We start from the raw sequence: 27,049 nt of genomic DNA, 5'->3' as shown, positions 1-27,049 counted from the left end.
TAAACAACGCAAGCTTCATAAACGTAATGCTTACCGGACGTTTGTTTAAAATAGCCGAAGCAATATTCAAACCGAGCTGCTTATCGGCTGTTGGCAATATCAAGAAAGAGCGCAAAGTACCGTGACAGAGATATTAAGAAAGCAGAACCAGGGAGGCAGGGACTTTTAGAGTTAAGAAAGAAGCCATCAGTTGCAGGTTACTGTACATTTACCGTTTGTTTTGTTTAAAAAAAAAAAAAAAGAAAAGCTTGCGTGGAGATGGTTTATAGGAAAACGCATAGCAACACTGTGTATTTGTAGCCTAATTAATCTCGTTTATGTTTGTTTACTTTTAAAGCAAAACATGTCCACATGTTTAAAGCAGTTTGCATGCTGTTTTTGTTCACTAACCTATTTATGGATGTGTAAATGCTTTTTCTATAGATGATCGCAAATCCGACTTTTTCACATACCGCCTATACCCCAGTCCACAGGAGGTCGGATATGCGACTATTTGTGGTCTTATGCTGCCATCTAGTGGAATAATAAGGGTATGTATTTTTTTTAAAAAACACAGCTTCCAGATAATACATAACCTTATTACTCCGCTAGATGGCAGCAAGTTTTACAAATGTGTGCGATTAATTTAGTCCTATTATAAATTATTTTATTTTTAACAGGTATTGCAAGAGTCTCGTAAAGATCACGAAAGCATAAATGACAGTGCAGCTAAAGATAGCGTAGAGGACACTGCTGAATCAGAACCATTTCCTCCAGCAGGGTGTAGTGAAGGTGTAGAAAGATGTCAGATAGCAGTCCACACACCGAAATAGAGACTGCCTTACAAAAGCGTTGGTAAGAGTACAATTTAACACGGTAGTAATACAGTAAAGGGACTTTCATAAAAACAAGATACCATCATATTTCACAATCGGGGCTCTTACTGAGTTACAGACATAAGTATTGGCACTCCCTGTCTGAACTCAAATAATGTACCTGCAATCTTTACTATTACTTGCTAGGATGAATGAGTGTTCAATAAACTTCAAAAACATATCACTGTTAAATAAGTATAGTTTAATTAACAGTATGTATTAAACTAAATAAATTAGTGAATACCATTGTTTCAATTGAAGGATGCCAATACTTTCTTCTGCGACTGAAGATAGATAGAAAGTCTAGTAATCTCGCTGTATACAAGGATACGAAAGGTAAGGCTACACGTCAAACTGAAGTGGTTTGGATCGTATTGATTAGGATTTTCGGCGTTAAATAATGTTTCTTCTAAAGTCTCTTTAAAAATGTCATCCTCCTCACTCTCCGATGTTTCAGCATCCTTTTGTTTTCAAACACTTGCTAGCTCCCTGCGTAGCCATGCTGCTTCTGTTCAGCTGGTTCCACACCCTGAGTCGCTTATGTGGACGTCCCTGCAACTTGAACCAGCTGCTTGCAGGAGAGCCGGACTCTACTTTCCAAGCAACCGCCTGAGCGACTTCTGTAGACATAGCGATCACGTGGCAATTCGAGAGCTCTGATTGGTTCTTATAATGCTGACGGACCGGCTTGCATTCCTGTCATGAAGCGCTAATTTTAAAAATGTCGGCGGTAAAATTAAACGGTTTCGTCCAGTTTTTAAGTGGCGTTGTTTTTTTCTTAAGGGAGTATGGCATTTAAAATAACAACAGTTGAAAAAATAATAACAGCCAACTCTTCCTCGTTAATTACTGGACACATTACGACCTGACCAAAAAAACAGTGTCACCTCAGTTGTCAAAAAATAAATAAAATAAATACAATTCTAAACTTGTAGACACGGGGAAAAGAAAAAAAAAAACTTCCCTTCCCCTGCGCACGTCATGTAGCAACGGGAGGAGTTCCATAGCAACCACTGAAGCAGGTTTCCTGTTTACCAAAACGCCGATTTAAAACTTAAAATTAGACTGCTTTCCAGCAACTTTTGAGTAAAACGGAACATTGGAGTTTGTTTTGGGATATGTAAAATAGTACAACAGCAATGATCTCCACCTGGGATTGAACCCAAAACCCTTCCGGTCAAGAGTCCAGAACCCTAACCACTACTCCACACTGCTAGTTTAAAACAATGAGTCAGGAATACCTTTAAAACAGTAACTTAATGTCAAGCATATTTGCAGGGAAATAGCGAATTAATTACACAATACAAATGCAACTGTTATCTGAAGTATTTTAAAATAATTTTATGCAAATGTATATCCCATTTATAACCTTAATTAATTTCCCCTAAAAGGAGCTAACATCTAACATGCCAGCTTTAATATACATGCAATTACCACAGACGTGCCTATTAACTAATAGTCAAAACCAACAATAATGAGTAATAATTGTGAAAATAGTGAAACTAACTACTACTAATTAAGAAATTAAGTGAATAATAGACACAAATAAATTCGGACACAAGTACCAAAAATCTGACAGTTCTGCAATTATAATTGTCTAATTAACAAGGTTTAGGAATACACTTGAGCATGATGGAATCTCAAACAGGCTTCACATTTACTGCATGCAGAATGATCTTCACCATAGATTTAAATCTGCAAACCATTTACAGGTTGTTGCTTTGGCACCAGAGTCTAAATATCTGCAGTTTTATGATTCCAGGTGAAGGAGTGCGGCTCAGTGGTGGCAGCGATCTCTGCTCTGGGAGAGTTGAAGTACTGCGTGGGAGCGCCTGGAACACGGTCTGTGATGCTGGCTTTGACCGGCGGGATGCAGAGGTTGTCTGTCGGCAGCTGCAGTGTGGAATTCCTCTAGAGGTGCTGGGAGCTGCTCGTTTCGGTAAGGGGCAGGGTCCGGTCTGGTCACAGGAGATCCAGTGCAGGGGAGATGAGCCCGGGCTCCATGGCTGCCCCACCTCAGCCAGGGAGCAGCCAAGCTGCACACATGCAAACGATGTGGGCCTTGTCTGTGTTGGTGAGTACAAGGAGGGTGAATATAGATGAACAGCCTGTTAATAATGCAAACAAATAGCACTACCCTCACTTCTATGTTTCTCTGTTAGGTCTTTCCAGCAAACTTCAAAAATGTTCTAATAGATATTTGATTTAAGAGTGCTGGGCATGGGGAGCGGGGAGGGTTCCAGGGCGGACCCAGGGGAGGCATGGATCGAAGCGGGCTCTCCTGGATCCAGGACCCCAGCGACCCCGTGTTTGAATCCATGGGGTCGCTTACCTGCAACTACAGCTAAAATCATTGTAAATAAATGCCTGGGCGGCGTTGCAGCGTCACATCTTGAGTACCTCTCCACCTGTCACATGACAATCAGAGTTCTCGAATTGCCACGTGATCGCTATGTCTACAGCAGCTGGTTCAAGTTGCAGGGACGTCCACATTAGCGACTCAGGTGTGGACCCAGCTGAACAGAAGCAGCATGGCTACGCAGGGAGCTAGCAAGTGTTTGCACAGTTATGAAAACCCATTATCTTGTGAAGGGCATCTCTACAGTGAATAAAGCTAAAAAATATTGCAGTCCAGAAGACAAACGTTTCACTTAAGGAAATGAACAACACATCTTGTATAAATTGTTTGTATACTGAGCTAATTCTGTATTTTTATTCAGTTGAGAAACCAGTCTTGTAAATTACTGATTTTTAAATAACTCAAGGATCAGATTATAAAGATTAGTAAAACAGATTTCCAATGATCAGGAATCAAGAACTAATGTATTACCTGATAGTGCTTTACAACTAGCAACAGGTATGTATGCACTGCAAAGGTAATAGGGAGCGACTCCACTAACTTCACTGTCTGTATACTTGCTATTCAGAGTACAGGCTGGTGAATGGCTCTGATTCCTGTTCTGGCCGAGTGGAGCTGCATCATGAAGGAGTCTGGGGGACGGTCTGCGATCGCTATTGGGATCTACAAGATGCCACAGTTCTCTGTCAGAAGCTGAAATGTGGATATGCTGTAGCCGGCCTTGGACAGGCCCATTTTGGGAAAGGCAGTGGTCAAATCTGGGCTGATAAATTTAACTGTGAGGGCAGCGAGGCTGACTTATTTAAGTGCCCCGCCTCTGAATATGGACGAGGTGTCTGCACTCATGAGAATGATGCTGGTGTTATTTGTACTGGTGAGTAGTAATCACTTCATGAGGGATGCTGAAAAGGTCTATTGATTTATATTCAGATGGAACCCCCCTCGTGTGACCATGACGTGAGCCTTTTCAGAACTTACTTCACAATAAGAGAAAACCTTTTTGATGTCTCATTTCTAGTTCCAGTCCGCTATTCCCATATCTGAATATCATAACACTGCAATCACACTAACTATATCAATTGTATTGAAATGTAGGTCTTCCATTTTCCTGAATGAACTTGCATTATAACTTCCATTGCCACGTGAACAATTTTAACCATTTAGTTTGTGTACATACTGTACCATATATAGCAATCTCTCTGGTTTGTGGTTCATGCACTCTACTCTCTCTCCTTTGCTCCCAGCACAGGCAGGTCGAGTCCGGTTGGCAGCCGGGCCGAGTCGTTGTGAAGGCCGGGTGGAAGTTTACTACAACAGGACCTGGGGGAGAGTTCTCCACGACTCCTGGGGCATCACAGAGGCTTCCGTGGTGTGCAGAGAGCTGGACTGTGGCTCTGCAATGGAAGTCTCTAACTCCTCTCGATACGGGACAGGGCACAGTGATGTGTGTCTGACAGGCATTCGCTGCACCGGGGATGAGTCCCATCTGATAAACTGCAGCCTTCCACAGCAAGTCAGCTGCAGTACCAGTAACGGTGCGGCTGTGCTGTGCTCCAGTGAGTGCATTTCAAAAACATGATCTCATAAATAAAATATTCCCATATGTACTGGGGTGTCCATCCTGTAATACAAGGACACTTCTCATTTATGTTTCAGCTTTTATAATAAGCCCTTTTGTAGCTTGACTACTTAAAACCTATTTTATCACAAGAACTTCATTGGAAACAATACTGAATGCTGAAAGGGGTTGATCTTAATGCTTCTGATTTATTATTGATCACTGATTCTGTTCCTCTAGATCACGTGGTATTCAGTCAGTATGATGACACACTATTATTGAATTGATTATTGGTCACTGACTCTGATTCTTTCCCTCTAGATCACACGGCCCTCAGGCTGGTTGGGGGAGGAGGTGCCTGCGCTGGGAGGGTGGAGGTTTATCACAACGGCTCCTGGGGGACGGTCTGCGATGACTCCTGGGACCTGGCAGATGCTGAGGTGGTGTGTAAGCAGCTCCAGTGTGGGACGGCACTCAACGCCTCAGTGTCAGCCTCCTTCGGCCAGGGGACCGGACCCATCTGGCTGGACGAGCTGCGCTGTCAGGGGAACGAATCGACTCTGTGGGAGTGTGCCTCAGGAGGGTGGGGGCAACACAACTGCAGACACAAGGAGGATGCGGGAGTCGTGTGTTCAGGTACAGGACTGCAATAACTCACCATGCCTAACCAGCCCGCCTCCAGCCCCCCAAAAAATAAATGCAAAATTCTCATTTAGTATGCTGATGTATTAGTCACTACTGTGCCATCTTACTACTGTGACTCTTTCTGTGTTACACATGACTTCGTGAATCATACCCTTACACTTCAATTCAATAACTGTACCAATAGAAAGCTGCAGCAAAGTAATCACACAAACAAAACTCATTTTGTGTCTTCATACATGCACAGGAAATGAAACTACAGGCTATGCTCATTAAAAAGAAAAAAACATTTCCATTCACTGTATGCACATGTAATAATGTAAGTTTGACACACAAAGTGACTCTCCTAGATAACCTCATGTTGATTCACAATTGAATAAGTGCTTCTCCAGATAAATGTAAAATAGATGAAGACGGGTAATTGGTTTTAAAAGAAAGGGAAAAGGCCAGTTGGATAAGACTTTACCTTTCAGTTTAACAGAAGGATTTTGTAAGGTGTTAGTGAGATATGAAAGTTATAAAGGAAGCAATATAAATGAAAACATAAACGCACAACAATGGTTTTAAAATGTTTTACTTGAGCTGTTTGTATTTATTTATTGTGATTGCATTTGTGCTTATTTTGATTGCAATTTGTTTTTACATTTTTAATAATTAAGAAATGTACCAAGGAGTATGTATGCTCGCCTCCACCGGGCAGGGGGTAGTTAATCCATTTCATGATTTCACCTTTACTGAAAATCTTTTAATGAAGCAGACGTTTTGTAATCCGGAATGTTTACATTAACGTATTTCTATTGTTTGTGACACAGAGTTCAAGAAGCTGAGACTGTCTCGGGGCTGTTCTGGACTGGCAGAGGTTTTCTACAATGGCACCTGGGGCAGCGTCTGCTATAACGGCATGAGTGAAAACACAGTTAAGATGATATGCCGTGAGGTCAACTGTGGAGAGAGTTCTGAAATATCAATGCCACTTCCAGCATCTAGCACTGCGCGCAAGTGGCTTGATAATGTTGAATGCAGAGGGCATGACTCTACACTGTGGCAGTGTCCATCTTCACCCTGGGGTCAAAACTACTGCCTGAATAATGAGGTGGCTGAGATTGACTGCAAAGGTAAAGATTTCTCTCTGTTTTTCTTCTGCTGGTGACCTAATGGCTCAGCAGCTAAACAGTCACCCGAAAGACCACAGCTTTAAATCCTGTTCCAGTGATAACCGGAACATGCCTCCCCGAACACCAGCAATACAACGTGAAGTTGTGTTATTGGAGGCACTGCTCTTTCTAAGAGGGGTGTAGTTGATGCCTCCAGCCCTAGAGCAGCAGATACTGAGCCCTGACCAAACTTACTGTAATACCCACCACACTGGAGAGGCCAGAGCAGGGCTGTGCTCAGCTACAGTGTTATTTGTTAATTGATTTAGTTATTTAATCAGGATTAATGCACTACGTATTCCAGCTTGTAAACTCATTCCTTCAGTATGAGTTTACAAGATGAAACTTTAGGGATACAAGTTGGCATACTGCACCTGTGAGCTTCCCTGTGGACATGTCTCCACTATACTCACCACCAAGAGACACAAAACATACCCATGCTTTAGCAGTGTGAATAAAACACAATTTTGTCGTTTGTTTTTAACAGTGGAAAAGAAGCCAACTGTCTCCAGCATACCCAAGAACTGCTCTGAAGACCTCACTCAGGAGCACTGCTCAGGTGGGTTCGTATTTCATTGACTTGACCCTTGAGAATTATTAGATTCATACTAACTGATATCACACATAGAAATATGCAATTGTAAAAGTAATGCATACAATTAGTCATTTTACAGAGACATACTGTATTAAGTACAGGTAGGGAAGGGTATCCAAACATGTCAAAGATGTCTTATTCCTACACAGCTGTGAATTGTTACCTGTTTACCGTTCATTTGAGCCAAATTTGTAATTTTCTGCTACAGTGCTGATTAAAATTAGCGATCTCATAGTTTCCAATAGTAAAGAGACTACAAAGCAGGACAACTTATAACAGACCTTAAGGGAAAGGTATGTGTCTTTTTTTCAAGTGAACAATGGAACAGTGCATTCCTAGATGTGAATACCAAGCCTACCTCTAATAGTCACACAGCAGCCTCTGTGCTGAACTGATTCAGTAAGCCCTGCTGTTTTATTCCAGAGCCAGCAGAGCTGAGGCTAGCTGGAAGCTCAAGTCCCTGCTCCGGACGGGTGGAGGTGCGGTTCGAGGGGTCCTGGGGGACAGTCTGCGATGACTCCTGGGACCTGAAGGACGCCCAGGTGGTCTGCAGACAAGTAGGCTGTGGGGCAGCAGAGAGCACAGGGGGTGGTGAGGCTATGTTTGGACAAGGGAACGGCATCATTTGGCTGGATGAGGTGAACTGCAGGGGCAGCGAGATGCACCTGTGGGACTGCCGGCGCTCTCAACTGGGACACAATGACTGCTACCACAAAGAGGACGTATGGGTTACCTGTGCAGGTGAGAGAGGGGGTTATCTGAGCAGGGGAGATGGGGAATTAGCTGTACTGGGGAGATGCTCTGTTGTGTTTGGCAGGGAGTACTTGCTTACATTGCAAATATTAAGACATTTCATTTCGTTTTACTTCAGACTACACTCTTATAAACATAAACACAAAAGCACAGCTCTAGGGGGAAATGTTTCTTATTGTGTAGTCTTCTGAATTTGGGAGTTGTGTGGATAAACGAAGGGAGGCATCAGTAAGGGCTTTCCTATGTAAGCAATGTGAATACAGCTTTTTTGCTTCATTTACAGTACAGTACCCAACTGTTTACAGAAGTGTCTGTCTGTCCTCCTCTCCAACAGAAGCCTCTCCATCCAGGCTGCAGCCACAGAGAGACATGACCATCCCATTGATAGCCTGCATCGTGCTGGGAGCTCTGCTCTTTGTGGTGTTGGTCCTGTTAGCCGGGCAGCTGCAGCACAACAGGATGCTGAGGAGAGGTAGGGAACAAATCCCTTTAAAGAGACGCGAGCTCAGGAAGGTGACACACTCAGGTCCTAATGCGCTGTTCCAGGATTGTATTCAGTAATGCCCTACACCGGCATTTTAAATCTGCAGTGCTTTCCAGACAAAACAAATGCACTACCCAGATCCTTTATAGCAGCAATCATTGTTCTGTGCATCTCAGGTGACAATTTATAAATCATTCTCTTTTATTAATGATCTGGTTAGAGGAAAAGCTTGTATTGACCCTCATGTGGGATACCATGCTGCTGCAGTAGGGGCAGCAGAGGACACAATCTTGACAAGTTCTGTCATTAATTAAAGAGCTGTTAAAATGGCAGTTTTAAATAAAGAAACAAAATGGTGTTCATGCACTGTGGATCACTGAAGGCTGTGCTGTTCAGTACAGTGTGTGCAGAGCTGTGTCAATGTGAATGAGAGCCTGTTTCCTCCCATAGGGATTGCTGAGGAGCTTGACCCCTTCCATGAAGCCGTTTACGAGGAGATTGAGTACAAACTGGCCAGACAGGGAACCTATGATGCGCCCAGGAGAGGTGAGTAAGAGGAGAGGGGGAGTGGAGAAAGAGAGAGCCAACACACACATCACACTGCCACACAATCCACAAACATGACTCAAAGCAGCAGACTTGTAAACCTCTCATCACAGGAAACACTACAAAGAGTGTGAGACAGACTGGAACAGAGCAGCAAACAGTAAATAATATGTAGTTACTTAGGGTGTAGATCACAAAACCACTGTTTAATTTCCTATCTTGAATTCAGTAATCCAAACATTGAACAACAGCTACAATAGTAGTCAGTGTGCAACAAGTAGCAGGTAGTGAATTTGCAGAGTGAAAGCAGGCAGCACTAACCCTGTCTCCTGTTCCAGGGAGTTTCCTTTCTGATGAGCTGCCCTCTGACTACGATGATGTGGAGGACAGTGAGGGGAACCCCATCCCAGGTAAGGGGGGGGCTGTGTTACAAACCTATGAAGAAACAATTCTCTTACCTGTATCACCGATTCTGTTCTCTGTCTGGTTTAGGTGAAGCAGTGCTCTCTCTGGTCTGTAACACTAATGCTGTTCTCTGTCTCTTTTAGGTGAATCGATGCCCTCTCTGGAAGGAGAGATCCCAGGGTACTATGACGATGCCGTCCCTATGAACAGTAACCCCGAAGATTTATCAGGTGAGTTCTTGCAGACAAGCCCTTTAGAGGAGCCCTGCACCAAACCCAGTCTTGGAGAAAGTAAATGTATTCAATCAGGTTCCTAATTTAGCTCATGTCTGTCAAACCCTCAGTCACTGCATCTTGTTTGTGCAGGTAAGTCCCAGGACTGTGCAACATCCCCCGCCATGCCCGTTGAGCAGTAGAGTGGGTTTGATTCTAGGGTGCCAAGTAGTTTTTCTGCATTTGATGGGTCAGTCTTAATGTTATGTAAACAGTTTTATTTAGCACTCTGAACCCTGTAACTCTGTTTGTGGACAATATGTTCCGAGTTAATATGCTGTGGGTGAAAGCAGGTCAAACTCCAGAGCTAACCTTGATTCCTGTTCCTAGGAAGTTTCCATTATGACGAACTTCCCTCTGGCTACTATGATGTGGAGGACAGTGAGGGGAACCCCATCCAAGGTAAGGGGGGCTGGAGTCTATTGAGGGGAGGGATTGGGATGGCCCCTCAGATATCCTGCCCCGCTTCAGCACAGCACACCCTACTGCCCCAGGAGCAGCACGCTGTGGGGGAGCCTGTAACTGCCCCACTCCCACCTCTTCCAGCAGGTGTCACTACCAGGCAGTGGAGTTTGAGAAGTTCTGAATCTCAGAAACCACCCATGGCACTCTAATCATACCCATTGCTTCAACCAATCCCTGACCCCAGATCTGTGTGAACCCTCCCACTGCGTAAACCCAACCAGTCCCTGATTGTGCGTGTCTCTCTTTGGCAGGTTTTCCCCTCACTCCCCCTGGAGAGGAGAGCACCCGGGCCGCACTGCCCCCTGAAGAAGGACCCGTTGCACCTGACAGGACTGACTACGATGATGTTGGGGAGGAGTCTCCAGGAGAGGGTGGGGCGCTGTGAGGCTGGCAGTGTGTCTGGAGGAGAATAGAGGGGCAGCTGGAGCCCCCTAGAGTTCTAGATCTGTAAGAGCGCCATTAACTGTAAACCTGCCAGACAGTTTCACTGCAGTTCCGTTGAAACTCCATTGGCTGAATATTTAGCAGGCTTCTCATAAAAGTGCTTCATGTCAAATATGAATGTTTCCCTTTATGCTGCAAAATTGCATCTTGTTACAAAGCTGGTTAAATCAAATTAGCAAAGATGTCTGAAAGAAACTAAGAAATTATATTTTCCCAAGAAAAATATATCATCAAATTATGTGTTGCAAAGCAACCTCAAAGATCAGTATTATATATATATATATTTTAAAAATCCAGTACCAAAAGTAACTGAAACAGTTCAGAAATGTAACTAACAGCCATTGGGTGGGTTTTGGGAAAACACATTGTTATAACAATGGTTTTTGTCTACCCCCCTTCCCCCCCCCCTCACAATTATGAAGGTAGATACAGATTTCCAAATGTAAAGGAGATTCGCTTGGCAGTCTGCTGTCTGTGTATTTTGTGTCCATTTTTTCTAGCAATGTCTCTTCTGGTCAGGTTTTCTTTTAAATCCAGTCCATAGTCTTTAAATACAGACTGTGTTTTAATAGGGGTCTGTGTTTCCTCTTTCAGCCTGTAATTGTGGTGGTGTGCAGTTTCAAAGGGGATCTGGTTTGAAAATGAATTGTTTTGAAATTCCATTGTAAAGTTTGGATTTACAGAATTCCTGTAGCCCAACTCTTGACAGTTACCCTGTTTGTAATTCATTTGGAGCTAGGTGTGCAGATAAAAAATGATTTCTATATTAAAATGTTAGTTTGTTTTTTTATTATTTGAATATATCTATTCTGCTTTAATGTACCATTTCTAAACGTATAGCATTTCTTGCAGAATGTGCAATGGCTTGATGGCTGTATTCTGTTTTTAAACAATAAAGTCTAATTTAACATCTGGCGGATGGCATGTGTTTTTGTTGCAAAAATGGTTAATGTAATACAACGGAGAATGTATTCAAGGTTCCTTTAACTGTACTTACTATGTATGTGCAACAGCCTGCACTCTGTCACAAAAAATAACTGGCCAAAGGTTTTGCATCGTCCTATAGAATTAACTCCTTTTGCTTCAGAAAGTCGAATGAAACCTGCTGAATAATGTTATGTTGACATATTGACTTACATACCGCTTTGTTGTTTTCAATATACTCAAGTCTCAGTTCTAAAATTCTAGGTGATGCAAAACCTTTGACCATAGCTGTACATTCCCTGAGCAAGTTTCACCGATACCTCTTTCCCTGACAGAACATTTTATGAGACAGCCTCTCTTGTTGAACACTTTATTACTGGAGCTCTGGCATAACTGGCTGACCCGCTGAATTACCAACTGAAGAATCGAGGGCGCAGCTTTAAAGATACAAACTTGAGTATTCACTGACCCTTCCTATGTTAAACACACTACAGGCTAAATATTTCCTTAGGTATGGTGACACATCATAACCCTCGGTCTCTGGTCATGCGGGAAAGCAGTTTTGATCTCACTGGGAGACTAATCTTGTGAGATTGAGAAGAGGCAATATTTGAATTAAAAAAAATATCAGCTCTGAAGATGTAACAGCATTTCTAAATGCATACTATGATCTTTATTGCAATATAATTTATTAGTATACAGTTATTTGTAAACAAGCAGGAAACAGTGCAGACAAATGGTTTTTTGGTTTTTTTTAATATCCACAAGCTACTGTTTCTCAAAGGGTTTTCTGTCCGGATAGATGAATATTTGAATGCTTTTCAGTTATGATTACACAAAGATTTGAACAGAACAATATAAAGTTGCTTTTTCTTTTTCCTGCGGCAAAGCAGGAGAAAAAACACTCTACTTTGACAACCAAAATCTAAACTCAAGGATCCACCTGTTTGTCTTATTTTATATGCTATATTCCTAGGAAAACACATGTATTAAATGATGTATTTTATAAACACAGCAGGTGAGTGTTTAATATGTTTAAGACACAAAATAATGAATTACCTTGACAAAGCAGACATTTCTTTTGAGTATAGTTTGACACACGTGGACATATAAAGGTGAGCTTTATGAAAATCTAAAGCCTTACATATAGACGGAATACACACCTTTACTATAGACGAGCTCTTAGGTATATTTTAGGAAATGTAAACGTTACAGCAGCCATTGTACAAGTCAGATATTAGAAAGAGATAGCGAGGCTGCCTTGGTGTCCAGATTAGTAATGATAAACACAGAGTGGTTAAGCGCTTGCACACACATGATGCCTAACACGACAGTCGCTGCATGACATATTAATAAATTAATGAATTGTCTTTTTTGCATTCATTACCGTGTACCTATCACATTAATAAATGGAAACAGCATTAATTATATGCAAACTTTCTTCTTGAAGTGGCATTTTGGATCCCGGGAACTAAAATATTCCTTTTTAAGAAAAAAAAAAACGACTTCAGAGAAACAAGATTTCAAATCGGTTTTGAATGCTAATGTGAAAAAAAACCAAAAAAAAACACACACAACATCGATGACCGATTGAAGGATGTCATCTCGCACGGCCGAGACCAAGAGCATTGCAAGTAACAACAATGCCAGCATTGCAGTTACAATGTTCTTGCTAGCGCTTAGTCCACAGGCGTTTGTGTCCCTGTGAAAGTGCTTCGTTGGGCTGCTTTTATTCTCTGCGATGCTACCTTTCCTCGAGGCAAACTGTGTTCTTAATAAGCAGGTATATAGGTATTCATAAAGGCTCTAGATGAACTAAATGGAGTTTTATGAAGGTGGTCCTAGATCTACAGCTATGGCCGAAAGTTTAGCATCACCCTATAGAATTAACCAATTTTGATTCATAACGTCGAATGAAACCTGCTGAATAATGTTACGGTGACATATTGAATGACATAGCGTGTTGTAGTTTTCCATATACTTAATGAAAAAAATGGCAAATTGAAAAATGTGACATTTTGAAATCTAACAGTACTACTATTTTTCCGGTAGACTTTATTTGCGATATCATTTTGTTGTTTCTTTGATTACATGATGTTAAATAAAATATCGAAATGATGTTCATAAAGTTGTATTTTTTTATTTTGAATTATGTTTCAACCCCCCGAATTTGAGGTGATGCAACACTTTTGGCTGTAGCTGTTGGCGTGTTGTGCCGCTCTGGAGCTGCATACAAAGGGTGGTTATACAATGTAACACTTGCAAGGGTGGTGGGTGAAGCCAAAAAAAAAAACACAGAGCAATGAAAATTGGACAACCAACTGTGGATCATAAGAGTGATTAGCGGCTGTCGAACATTTTCTAGCAAACTCTCTTTGAGGTACTTGGGTCTCCCGTCACACTGTAAGTGCAAAAAGCAATTACTAATCATATCATTAAAAATACACCAAGCTCTTTAATTTTACTCTTCTGTAAATTTCCACAGCAGTGCTAAGTCTATGAAGCCGCTGTAATACCCAATTCTGTATCCCTACTTCTCTATGCCCTGTCCATCACACTGCAGAGCCTTGTCTGTACAGGGCCGGGGCGGGATCAAAAGCTGTATTGCATTTGCAGACATGCCTGTACTGTAGGATGCTTTCAACATGTAAGATACACACCAGGTTATATAGGCAAAACGTAAAACCAATACAATTAGTTTTTTCTTTCTTAAAAGGCCAGTGGCCTAACCCTGTGAATTCTAATAAAACTCTCTAACTGGCATTTCCGCCCTACAATACACACTTCGGACTCCATTGTTTACCAGCACTGTAGATGATCCTGAAAGTGTGATGGACTGCACCTGCCAGCAGGGGGGGTGCTACATCACAATTCCATACAAACAAGCACACAAGTCAATTAATTCAAAGGCATTTTTGAAATAAGTGTTAGTGTGCTGCTGTTCTATTTCTTTGAAATATTTTGGGGTTTTGAATTCCAATGGTGTTGCTGGTCAACACAATAAATAAAATAGGAGTTACAAACCCCCTTTTCTGCCACGTATGGACAGGATAAGGTTACTATAAGGTCAGTTGAATCAAACAGCTTTAAAGTAATGGCAAAACTAAGGTCTAGTGGCCCCCAAACCATTCTAAAGTCAAATATGAGCCTAGTTATTATGCTCATGAAGCTAAGGGGGACCCTCACATTGGTTTCTTTGACCCACTCCTATTGGATGAGTACCTCTTTGATAATGCACATTTTAAACATTTTGAAGAAAAGGTGATTTTATAAATGTCTCCTCCCTGCTGACATTAAGACGGCCTGAGGTGTAGGTCTGAGCTGTGGAGAGCCCATTCCCTTTGTATAATGGGGGGGAGCAGTGGTAGCCAGAAAGGCATCCTCCCTTAGTGGAGCGCAGGTGGCTGCAGAACTCCAGGCGACTGTCCCTGTTAGTGGAAATGGGGGGTGAGGCTGGGGTCAGGACTGGTGGTAAGTATAGAGGCAGGTATGCTGTTTGGAGGAAAAAATGAAGGTACAAGCCCCTTTCAAACGCTCCTACCCGGGTCCCAACCTGGGTTCTGGTTACCCGGGTCACAATACCACGTACCCTGGGTCGGCAGTGACCCACCTCAGGATGTGGGTCGACACACTTTGACCCGGGTTGAGCGAGACAAGATGCATGATGGCTGTTCGTAATCCGACGAAGCAACAAACAGCCACGCCTGCATGAAGGTTTCACTTCCGCAAGCAACATTTCTGTTTATTCTGTTGAGCAATATTTTTGTTGATTGAGACACCCCATGAGCCAGATTGCAGCAGGGATGAACATTTGGGCCGACGAGTCAATCCAGAGAAGCTTGGATGGAAGCTGCATCTTGGGCATTGCGTGCGTGCATTTACTTGCTACTGTCACCCAGGTTGACCCTGCTTCTTCAAAAACCAGTGTGAAATCACGTAGCCCACCCGCGTGACACCAGGTCACAACCCGGACAGAGCATGCCAGTGTGAAAGGGGCTTTAATGTACTAGGGGAACAGTGATTGCAGACATCAATTTAACATACAACTGTGTATAAAATATAAAAGTAAGCATTTCTTTCTTTAAAGAAAAATAATAAAATAATAGTTAATAAGCAAATATCTTTAAATAGCACCAGCCAACACAGCAGAATTTTATACTTCGCCGTTCAATTCTGAGGTTCTGTAAGTCCCCTCTCCTTAGATCTTGTCACTACAGATTGGGAGCTTACAGCTCTCATCCTCACACCAGCCCGAGACCAAGAGCTGCGCCGACTCTGTGGTTTGTACAGAATCTGAAAAACAAGCAGCTATGTGACGTGAAGCTGTGGTCGCCTGTGTGCTGAAGCTGCTGATAACTGCTGCACAGGGTAACAGCACAGGGAGACAGTGTAATGAGAGTATTAGTGCTTGACAAGATGCAGAGAGCTGAGAATGGGATCTTTTAGTTCTCATGAAGGTACAGTGCTGTGTGTTGTATATGGAGTGCTTTAATGCTCATTAAGATCCTGTAGAGCCTTATAAAAATATTCTTATAGGAATCATTAAACTATGAATGAAAAGCAATAGGGAACTCTATTTTCAATGGTAACAAGATACACCTCAATTTCCCAATGGGACATTTACAATGTATAATATTAACTATCAGACATACAGTAATGTTCCAAAAACCAATGCATTTGCCAGTGGTATACTGTACCATTATAACATTGCTTTGGCAAACCAAGCTCTCTGATTGGCTGAAAGGCCTGTACAACTCTCCTAACAATGCAGAGCTGAGGAGGCAGGTCCGAAGGGGCGCTTAACCTATAAGAAGCTCAAAGTGAATCTGTTAGCAACTGTGAAAAGTGTAGCACTGCCATCTGGCTTTCTCACTGCTGGTATTGTAGGCTTTAATAGTATTAGTTATACTGCCCCACTTCTATATGAATTCCTAATCCGTACATAACAGAGAATGCCTACTGAGTACAGGATCTGTAAATGCTGCCAAAACCACACTGTGTGTCAGAATAGGGCTCTAACCACAGCCAACTGTTCAGAAGTCATCGCCTTGAAACAGAAACAGTGGCATGTAGCTATCGATAGTTTATTCATTTGATGTGGATTCTCATTACACTGTGCACTTGTAGTGGAGCATTTGCTATGTAGAGGAGTTAAGTTTCAGTCTTTAAATGTATTATTTGCATATGTGGCCCATTGCTGACAAGGCTGAAGAAAGAAACGGCTGCAGCTGAGAGCACTTGCCAGAGGAAGCAGGAAAAACCTTCTCTACGTTTATTTTATATTTGTAAAAAAAAAAAAAAAAGTCAGAAAAATGAGGGAAACTTTCTTTTCAACCTGCATCTTTGTTTTTTTTACAACGATTAATAAGGCTTTAATAAAAAATACATCTAGATTTAAAATGTTACATAATAAAAATAAGGGTGATGTTAATCTTGTTTAAGAAGATATTTATAAAAATATGAAAATGCGATTTTTTTTGTTACACAGATTAATATCAGCCCCTGTGGTATCACACCTGCCCTGCTTTCCTTCACTTTCTCTGTCTCTCACTCCTGATATATTGAGATGTTGTGGTTCCTTGCTTTGCAAAGCTTTTGATGTCAAAATTCTTGCATGCTTGCAACCCTAACCTCGTTCACATCTAGGTTATTTTAGACGAGACCCACCACGGCGATGAGTTCAGAGATTGTTTGTGGAATAAATACTTCATTTGCACATTATTTTTGTATCATTTTGCAAAATGAACCCTTGACATCCCTTTCACTCATTTCTGGATGTTTGCATTGTTTAGACTTTGCAATATTCTTAAAGGACTCGGATGTACCGGTAAGGTCTTAAAGGAAATGGATGTGAGGAAACTAAACAAACAAAATATGGCAAGTTAGAAGGAAAGAAAAAAAAGATAAAGCTTCAGAATTTTTAAAAAGTATTGATTTGCAGCGGAACATGTTCAGTAAAGCAAAAACTGAAAGTGAAGCTTCAGTAAAGGCAAGTTATGTTGTATTGAGTTTATTGCGCAATCGTCAAAGCCTTTTTCAGAGGGTGCTTTTGTAAAAGACCGCGGGCCCAATATTGATCAAAGGGCAAGGCACTAACATTAAGGCACAGGTTGTTACAGACCACCCAGGTGACCCGCATTTCCCGGGTCAGAACCGCAGATCCAGACCCGTGACAGTCATTCACACTTGTGTGTAAGATCACTGTTTGGGCAAGGCAAAAAAAATTGAAGTTTGTCATTATCAACATGTGATTGTATATACATTTTATTCATTGATGGGTTCTTAATTTGCCTAAGGGGTGATAAGTGGGAGCAAACATTCACAATCAGACTTGTGTAATGTGATTCATGGGAGCCTGCAGAGTCTGCTGAATCTGTAGCAGCTGCGGCCTCCAGACTCGGGGGTTTCAATGTCAGCATTTTTACCTGATTTCTTTTTTCATCTTTCCTTTCCATTTATTACAGTGAAAATGCTGTCTCAAGAAATGGACTGTCAGTCAGTAATCTGGAACGCGGGAATACCTGTCCATGCCTGAATTCCGAGATCACTTTTTCCTTCAAAAGGCTTCACTGGACTTGCCTGACCTCAGCACCATGTTACTGGATCCTCAGCTGATGCACTATCCTTGCACTATTGCACTACAATTAGGTCATTGTAGATACAAATGGTCTTAATCCTAAATTGTTTCTTCTTATCTCATAGTGCATTCTAGTTGTATTTGCACTTACTGTAAGCCACACTGTATTTAAATATTGTATTAGCACTGTAACCTTGCATTGCCAAATAAACTAATAATAATAATAATAATAATAATAATAATAATAATAATAATAATAATAATACCTCTGGTACTTCATGTATTTTCTATTTACTGCTTTGTAATCAGTGACTTTTTAATTTTTTTCATTTCTCTATACAGACAAAAATATAAACGCATTAGAGCCCTTCCAAGCACCACGTGATGTGGATGTGACAGACGCCTCTGTGAGAGATGCCATTTTAGAGGAGGAAGGCTGATAATTCTACCAGCAGTAAAATGAATAAAGAGATTCTGCAGTGAAAAAGCTTTTACTGCTTGAGCCACTAGGGGACATGCTGCTCCTCATTAAAAAGTTTGTTTCGTGCCATGCGGGCTTCTGAATAGTTGGCTGTGGTTAGAGCCCTATTCTGACACACAGTGTGGTTTTGACAGCATTTACAGATCCTGTACTCAGTAGGTATTCTGTGTTATGTATGGATTAGGAATTCGTATAGCAGTGGGGCAGTATAACTAATACTATTAAAACCTACAATACCAGCAGTGAGAAAACCAGAGGGCCCCGCTACACTTTTCACAGTTGCTAACAGATTCACTTTGAGCTTCTTATAGGTTAAGCTCCCCTTCGGAACCGCCTCCTCAGCTCTGCATTGTTAGGAGAGTGGTACAGGCCTTTCAGCCAATCAGAGAGCTTGGTTTGCCAAAGTAATGTTATAATGGCACAGTATACCACTGGTAAATGCATTGGTTTTTGGAACATTACAGTATGTATGATAGTTAATATTATACATAGTAAATTTCCCAATGGGAAATTGAGGTGTATCTTGTTACCATTGAAAATACAGTTCCCCATTGCTTTTCATTCATAGTTTAATGATTCCTATTATAATATTTGTATAAGGCTCTACAGACTCTTAATAAGCATTAAAGCACTCCATATTCATCACCCAGCGCTGTACCTTCTTGAGAACTAAAAGATCCCATTCTCAGCTCTCTGCATCTTGTCAAGCACTAATACTCTCATTACACTGTCTCCCTGTGCTGTTACCCTGTGCAGCAGTTATCAGCAGCTTCAACACACAGACAACCACAGCTTCACGTCACACAGCTGCTTGTGAAGATGAGAGCTGTAAGCTCCCAATCTGTAGTGACAAGATCTAAGGAGAGGGGACTTACAGAACCTCAGAATTGCCTGCCTCTATACTTCCCACCTGTTCTTACCCAAGATTTACCCCCATTTCTGCCAAATAGGAACAGTCACCATGGCGTAGACCAGATCAGATAAGTAATTTTTTCTTAATTATTGCAATGTCAGCCTTGGTACCAAACAAGTAACAGAAACTACTGCCTATATAACCTGGTGTGTTTCTTACATGTTGAAAGCATCCTACAGTACAGGCATGTCTGCAAATGCAATACAGCTTTTGATACCGCCCCGGCCCTGTACAGACAAGGCTCTGCTGTGTGATGGACAGGGCATAGAGAAGTAGGGATACAGCATTGTGTATTACAATGGCTTCATAGACTTAGGACTGCTCTGGAAATCCTAGGTTTCAATCACACAAAAACAGAAGACATCCCAGAAGAGATATGCAATGCAAGAGTATCGAAAACCAGGCCTTTAGGCAGAGTGAAGCCTGGCTGGGGTCCGAGCCCAGAGCTCAAAGGTAACTACTAAGTTCCTTGCTCTCTGCACCCAGCTTTCTCAAGCTTTTCATAACCACAAATTTAAAAAAATATGGTTTTTATTCTAACTTTCAGATCTCTCCCCCTTTCCTCCGTATCGTGTGTTTCATCAATGCTGGGCGGTCTGGGAGGAAACAGTGATGTATTAGCGATATATATGGATCGAACTTAAAAGAGCCCTCTGATTTGTCAACACACCTGTTTGAAATCTTCCTGTTTTCTGTCTCAAAAAGGCCATGCTGAGTGTGATTGGTGGGGTGGGGGGGCTGTGTTTCTGTTGGTGTTGTGGGGCGTTGAGCACCCTCTCAGTTGCTGTGTTGGCTCAGGGTGGTAAGCACGGGTCTTGACTTCGCTCAGAGGAGGGTTCATCTGTCTTAATAACAATGGAGAGCTGCATGCCCATCTTCTGTCTCACTGTCCTGCTTCTGCACTCACCAGCCAGTAAGTTCCACGCTGTTATTTCTTTACAGCTTTTTAATGAAGTCGGTTATTTATTCTGAGACAGGGAGTCCAGTTCAGTGGTCCAGGGACTGAGTGACTTGATGGGTAGAACTGCCCATTAGGATGCTTTCCTTTCAAGGCTGTTTTTATTGATTGATTTATTGAGTTTGTTAACTGGGATAGAACTGTAGAGGTACAGATTCTGGAGGCTGGGTTCCACCTGCAAACCTGCCTAAACCCAGCCTAGGTGAGGGGATACTGGTGTTCAGGTGGACACAGTAACTTCTCAATGCAGTAAAATGGGATCTAAAATACTGAGTATATATTGTGCAAGTTGAATTTGTTTCACTGTAAAGAAAGTCCCTGCTCAAGCACAGTGTATTTCCAGCTGTGTTGCATTGCAGTAATAACACTTCATGGTGCCTCCGCTGTGTCTGCTGTTGAGCCTGCAACTTCACAAAGATGTAACTTCTAGATTATAGTGTGTTAATCTACCAGAATAGTCAGGCAGTGCTGCTGTTGAACTGAAGAACAAGTTGTACTGCAGCAGTTTCAAATGTTAAAAATTGAATTGTAACATTGAGACCAATTTGTTTAAGCTGAATTGTATCTGATGTCCCTGTAATTTAAGTGGTCTATTATTAAGTTGTATTTATTATTATTATTATTATTATTATTATTATTATTATTATTATTATTATTATTATTATTTTACATGGTGAATGATCATTTTATTATAAACTTCAGTGTTTTACAGTCTTATTATTCACGATGCTGGCGCACGACCCGTCTACATTATGTCTTATGGTGTTCATTTGTATATCTTGTATTGATGTAATTTTCTCACTGCTGCTTCCTCAAATTGTCGCTTTTGTGTTTTGAATTGTTTTGTTAATTGTGTTGCATCCCAGTGAGATTTGTCTGATTGGTAACATTTTGAAATCAGTCAAAACCGTGTGATCAGATACAGTACTGGAGCAGAAAAAAACAGGGCTCCTCTGCTCATGTTTGCCTATGCCCTGGTTATTCAGTGTGTGTTTGTGATTGATAGATAGATGTTTAATTTTATGACGGATAACGTCAAGTTTAATTGACACGCTGGATGAGATAAAAAAAATGTTTTAAGGGATCTTACACATCCATAAGGACGTAATTCTATGTTTCAAATCTGGCATGTGTAATGTGCAGTGTAATCTTGTGTGCTTGTATATCAGTGATCTCGGAGCTGCTGGTTTTATTCACCCAGGTGCAGATGTTGGGTTTATTTCTAGCAGAGACCTGTGTCAGGGTTCTTAATCATCAATGTGGAAAAATAATATTTGAAATGTACAGGAAAATATTTAAATGATTTAACAAAAAAATAACATTATACTGATGGATCAGTTTATAAAAAATGACAGAGGAAATGTTGGTTAATAGAGTGTAAATATATAAACATAAAACGTCAGGTAGGCGAGGTTGTGTAAAGAGATATTTCTGCTGTTATTAAGGTTTGATTTCTCTCAAATCAGCAATACGAGGGAAGATGAAATAATCTTTACTTCATTGATTCTGTTTTCATTTTTTAACGTTACAGTATTTTTAAAATGTCTCCAAATATAAATATGAATATTTCCAGCCATAGTTTTGTTTTCAGCATTTAAAATATGGTAAGAATCTAATGTTACTGCTGATAACTTTCTGCATCGTTGCTTGTTTCTACACACAGCAGCTCCTTTCTACCTGAACAATATGCGTGTTATAACAACAGTATATGAGCAGGGAAGTGTTTAGTATAAGTTACTGCTTAATCAAAACTAATAATAATAATAATAATAATAATAATAATAATAATAATAATAATAATAACACACATTGTACCGTTACAGAAAATTATACCTATTTAATAATCTCTGTCTCTCATAATGTAAATACAATTTCACAAATCCACAACAGATTGAATCGATAAATGACTGAATAAGGTTGACTTCACAAATACATAATTTCACATAATTTAAATAAAAGACCTAGTTGAAAATAACGCGCACGTGCAATAGCCAGGTGTCTTTGTTAATCGAGATTCTATTGTAATCGTAACTGCACGATTTTGCATTTGTAATATGTGAAGTCAACCTTATGCAATCATTTATAGATTAAATCTGTTGCATTTCAATTTTAATATGTTTGTACAGGTATATTTTTATGTGAAAAAGGGTTCTATCTAGAACCATTATAGTAGGACTATTTAGTATCAAGATCAGTATGTTTTTCCAAGGCAGTATAATGTTCATTTTCACATTTCCCTGTACATTTCCAATATTATTCTTCCACATTGATGATTAGGAACCCTGACACAGCTCTCTGCTAGAAATAAACCCAACATCTGCACCTGGGTGAATAAAACCAGCAGCACCGAGATCACTGATATACAAGCACACAAGATTACACTGCACATTACACATGCGATATCTGAAAGAGAGAATTACGTAATTACCAAAAAACATATGTTTTGCTTTTGCTTCAGGTACATTTCTTATATTGGCGGGAATGTTACCCAGGTACAGTTGAATTTAGGTTTTACGACTGATTTGAAGAAATTGTGACTGGCTAATCCGACCAGCTGACAAAAAATAAATTTAGCTGAAGATTTTCAACTGGCTTTTAAAACTTAAATGTGGCAAAAAAAAAGAAAAGAAAAAAGAAAGAAAAACAGTGCAACACATATGAATGTATTCTGAATGTTTAAATTATTTTTAATGATGTCAGCAATGCTACTAGCAGGGTGCAAACCACTGGTCTAAGGGTTTGGCTAGCCCGGTCGTTAAACATTTTCAAATCAATCTGGAAATTACAAGCAGCATATCAACCGGTATTGTTAATTATCTATACACCTTCAGCCCCATGCCCATGATTTTATTTTTATTTTATTTAACCTTTATTTAGCCAGGTGAGTCAGTTGAGAACATATTCTCATTTACAATAACGACCTGGCCAAGAGGTTCACACTACAGCAGTGAAATAAATAAATAAATAAATAAAATCAACACAATACAAACATACAAAATCACATACCATTTTTTTTTTTTTTTACAACAGTTAAAGCTTGATAAAATCACACAATTATCAAGCACAAATATCGGTCAGCAAAGATTTTATTGCATTGTCATACAGTTATTACACAACAAATGTACCTAAATATTTAAATGCTTACCGGAAAACGGTAAATACTAAATTGTAGAATATCTAGTTTTTTATGTCCATCTTTTAAACACGTTCTATTTTCATCATCAGTGAATTATCAAACTAAATAAATAAATAAATAAATAAATAAATAAATAAATAAATAAATGTAAAAATAACAACAGACACGTGAAAGGTTCCCCTTTTGTCCTGACCTGGACAGAGCGATATTAGCAGAAATAGTTCCGATCTGTGACGCAGTGTGTTTTTGATTGAAGCAAACCAAACCAGCTGCCAGGTTAAGAGATTTAATGTAACAGGTAGAGCGTCAATAACTAAGGGAAACGTTTGCTGTATTTATTTTAAGTGATAAAAATATGCATAACCTATTTACAATATTTTTTCAGAAATTTGATTTTTCACTGGGGACTACATCGCCTATTACACAGAAATGGGTACATTTTACGGAAATTGTGAAATCCGTGATAACCGTGAAAAAAGACCAGCCTCAGTCCTGAAGATCGTTGGTATGTTTCAACCGTCGAAGGCACGAAAAGCTTTGATCTCAGCAGCAGCATTAGATGCCAGGATAGTGAGGTTCTTATATGAGATCATTAGCGCCGCGCTTTTATGCAGGACGCAGAGTGTAACTGCAACTAAACATGGTGTGCTACACAAGCACTTTTTTTCCACGCTGTGCACGTGTTTCTTTAGCTGAAAAACGACATTATTTATAATTCGCATTGTACACAGAGGACATGTCAACGTTTTGACATCTCTCTTATCGTTAAAATAATAATCCTATTAAAAGACCGTTTAAAGAGACGTTATCACAATGTTTACCCTCTACTATTGCGAAGATATCAATGGTCAAAAATCGTAGTTTAACACAGAAACAAAGTTGAAACTGTTTGATCACTGGCACCAAATGTGACACCTGATACAAAATATGAATGATACCTGATACCAATATCGAGTGACACCTGACCCAAAATATGAATGATACCTGATACCAATATCGAGTGATACCTGATCCAAAATATGAATGATACCTGATACCAATATCGAGTGACACCTGATGCAGAATATGAATGATACCTGATACCAATATGTGATGACATCAGTGAACTTGACACACTTTCTTCTCTTTGAAGGCGGTGATGATCTGAGGCTGGTGAATGGAGGCAGTCCCTGTGCTGGGAGAGTGGAGATTCTTCATGAGGGACAGTGGGGCACAGTTTGTGGTTATCAGTGGGATATGACGGATGCAGGAGTTGTGTGTAAACAGCTGGGCTGTGGATCTGCTGTATCAGCACCAGGCTATGCTCACTTCGGAGCCGGTTCTGGAACCATCTGGCTGGATAATGTTTCCTGCAGAGGTTCTGAGTCAGCTCTTCGGGACTGTGGATCTCGTGGATGGGGAAAGAATTACTGTGGTCACTATTTAGACGCTGGAGTGATCTGTTCAGGTAGGAAACACATAAATATATCTCTTAGGCTATGAAGAGTTTGAACAAAACATTAGAAACACCGTCCATCTGTAGCACACGTGTTTTAAATGGGCCGCGCATCACATGACCAGTTTCTTTTTTTTTTTGAAATGGCATCCCTGACCTGTATTGTGCAATGTAAAAAGCGGGCTCTCCCTGTTGCAAATGACAATGGGCAAGATAGGGCTGGGGGTTATCAATTGTTTTGCAGGTGCTTCCATATTCTCTATTTTTTTCCTTTCAAAAATTGCCATGGTGTAAACTTTAGCAATGTGGATTATTGTTGTAAAATTGCTTGAACAGTAGGAGTGAATACCATCGAATTTAAAACACACTTTTTAAACCATTTTTTTTATTATTATTTTAAAAAATAGCCCGTGTCTTAAATTCGAGTACAGTATAGTGATGCGTGCATTAAAATCACCAACAAAAGACAAGACTACCTGAGTACACAAACAGCAATGTGACTGACTGCCGAGAAAAGACGAACAAAGACGTCACTGCCCGAAAACACAAACAGTCACTGCCCGAATACACAAACACAAAGCACTGCCCGATTTCGAATCATCCGTGACGTACGGCAGCCATTTTCTAAGAAGCGTCATTAGCTTCCTGTGGAATTCGAAGAGAAGCTTTTACAATTTCAGCGTATCGTTATTAGGTTCGGTTTTAACAAACAGTACCAGCTTGGACAGATCGGAAATGCTGACCAGACCCCTGTATTTTTCGACACGCCAAGCAATACCACAGTTCACAAATTGGGAGATAAACAGGTGTGAGTAATCATGAGTGGAAATGAGAAGCAGCACATCACTGTAATTGTGTGTGATAGCAGACGGTCGCAAACTGCCTCCATGTGCGTAATTGAGGTTGTGTCTTGGTAAATTCATTTGATGTTTTATTTTTTCCTCAAATCGAGGGTGGGAAATTTGGGCTGCGTCTTAAATTCGAACGAATACGCTATCTATATTACATCAACATACACACAATCTAGTCTGGCAAGTCTTCATTCCCGTTCTCACATTGTGTCCTTCCCTCACCTCTACAACTGAGTACCAATCAATGGCAATTAGTTTCCGTAGCGAGTGTTTTAAAAGCCGACTGGAAGCGGATTTTCCTCTCATCCAGGACGCTGCCGTTTTTACTGCCGTGTTGCTGTACCGAGGCCAGAAACTTAAATTGTCTTTCAGCTGTCCCTGAAAAATATCCTGTAACACAAAACTGAAACTGAGCTTTCTGAAAAAAAAAAAAAAATCTACAAAATCTGCATACACAAGTGTATTTGAAATTGAAAATATTCAGAAACCCCCTTCAATACTTAGATCCACAAACAAGGCTGTTGTTATACACGTGTGTTGGCTGTTTGATATACAAACAAATAAAACATTTCATTGTATTACCTGTTCACCAGAAAACAGGGATTGTGACCCTTTTGTCTTCTCCAGATCCACACAACGCTGTGGTATCTGAACCCAGTATAAAATGCATGTTTCAGGAAAACAGTGTAGGATTCTCACATTGTTTCATTCTTCTTATGAACTGGAATATGATACTAGACAATGAATGATAACATATAAGGGAAAGGGCAATTTATTTATTTACCGAGTTTCAACCTCTTTAAATAGATGTACAAATAACCCTCACTACTTTTTGTAATAGGCCGTTTTAACAGCTTGCCTGCAGGATCTTGGCAGAGGATAGTGCTGCAATGTGTCCGCTAGGTGGCACCAAAACACTGTTCAAAGATTTTACATTCCAAAGGTCAGACTAATACATCCTGTTTAGCTGTATTAATTGTTGCATTGATCAGTGAAAAAAGAGCAATAATTAGGCTTCCTCTGCATGTGATCAAAACCTTTTGTTAACCTCCTCACTCAACAGCTTCCTCATTAGAAAGTATCAGAACTCCCTCACATCTTTTTCTGATGTGGCAGGGCACCTTGCTGATCTTGTCGAAACCACAATACGAATTCACTCTATTGTTAATATGAGCTAATCTTATATTGCTGCTCTTTCAACTAAGCTCAGTGTCCTTTGGATAGGACGGGGACTGTGTTATTT

General features: G+C 40.5%; 1 protein-coding gene and 1 long non-coding RNA gene across 2 annotated transcripts in view; both read left to right on the top strand.

Annotated features, from left to right (window-relative positions):
* The first annotated feature begins 2,594 nt into the window (after positions 1-2,594).
* LOC131706894 (scavenger receptor cysteine-rich type 1 protein M130-like) overlaps positions 2,595-27,049 on the top strand; it is a 40,630-nt gene continuing 16,175 nt past the window's right edge. Inside the window, exons 1-13 of the mRNA XM_059008833.1 lie at positions 2,595-2,928; positions 3,782-4,087; positions 4,458-4,769; positions 5,093-5,407; positions 6,226-6,528; positions 7,055-7,126; positions 7,586-7,903; positions 8,250-8,387; positions 8,850-8,945; positions 9,284-9,334; positions 9,494-9,580; positions 9,953-10,024; positions 10,339-10,458. Coding sequence (XP_058864816.1) covers positions 2,607-2,928; positions 3,782-4,087; positions 4,458-4,769; positions 5,093-5,407; positions 6,226-6,528; positions 7,055-7,126; positions 7,586-7,903; positions 8,250-8,387; positions 8,850-8,945; positions 9,284-9,334; positions 9,494-9,580; positions 9,953-10,024; positions 10,339-10,458 — 2,512 coding nt within the window. The 5' untranslated portion in view covers positions 2,595-2,606. The remainder of the gene's footprint in view (positions 2,929-3,781; positions 4,088-4,457; positions 4,770-5,092; positions 5,408-6,225; positions 6,529-7,054; positions 7,127-7,585; positions 7,904-8,249; positions 8,388-8,849; positions 8,946-9,283; positions 9,335-9,493; positions 9,581-9,952; positions 10,025-10,338; positions 10,459-27,049) is intronic.
* Positions 9,959-11,443, top strand: LOC131707130 (uncharacterized). Its single transcript, XR_009310996.1, has 2 exons — positions 9,959-10,024; positions 10,339-11,443. It is a non-coding gene; the product is annotated as an uncharacterized LOC131707130 (long non-coding RNA).

Source organism: Acipenser ruthenus, chromosome 38 (genome assembly GCF_902713425.1).
Source record: "Acipenser ruthenus chromosome 38, fAciRut3.2 maternal haplotype, whole genome shotgun sequence".
NCBI lineage: Eukaryota > Metazoa > Chordata > Actinopteri > Acipenseriformes > Acipenseridae > Acipenser > Acipenser ruthenus.
This window is presented reverse-complemented; position numbering and strand designations above follow the sequence as displayed.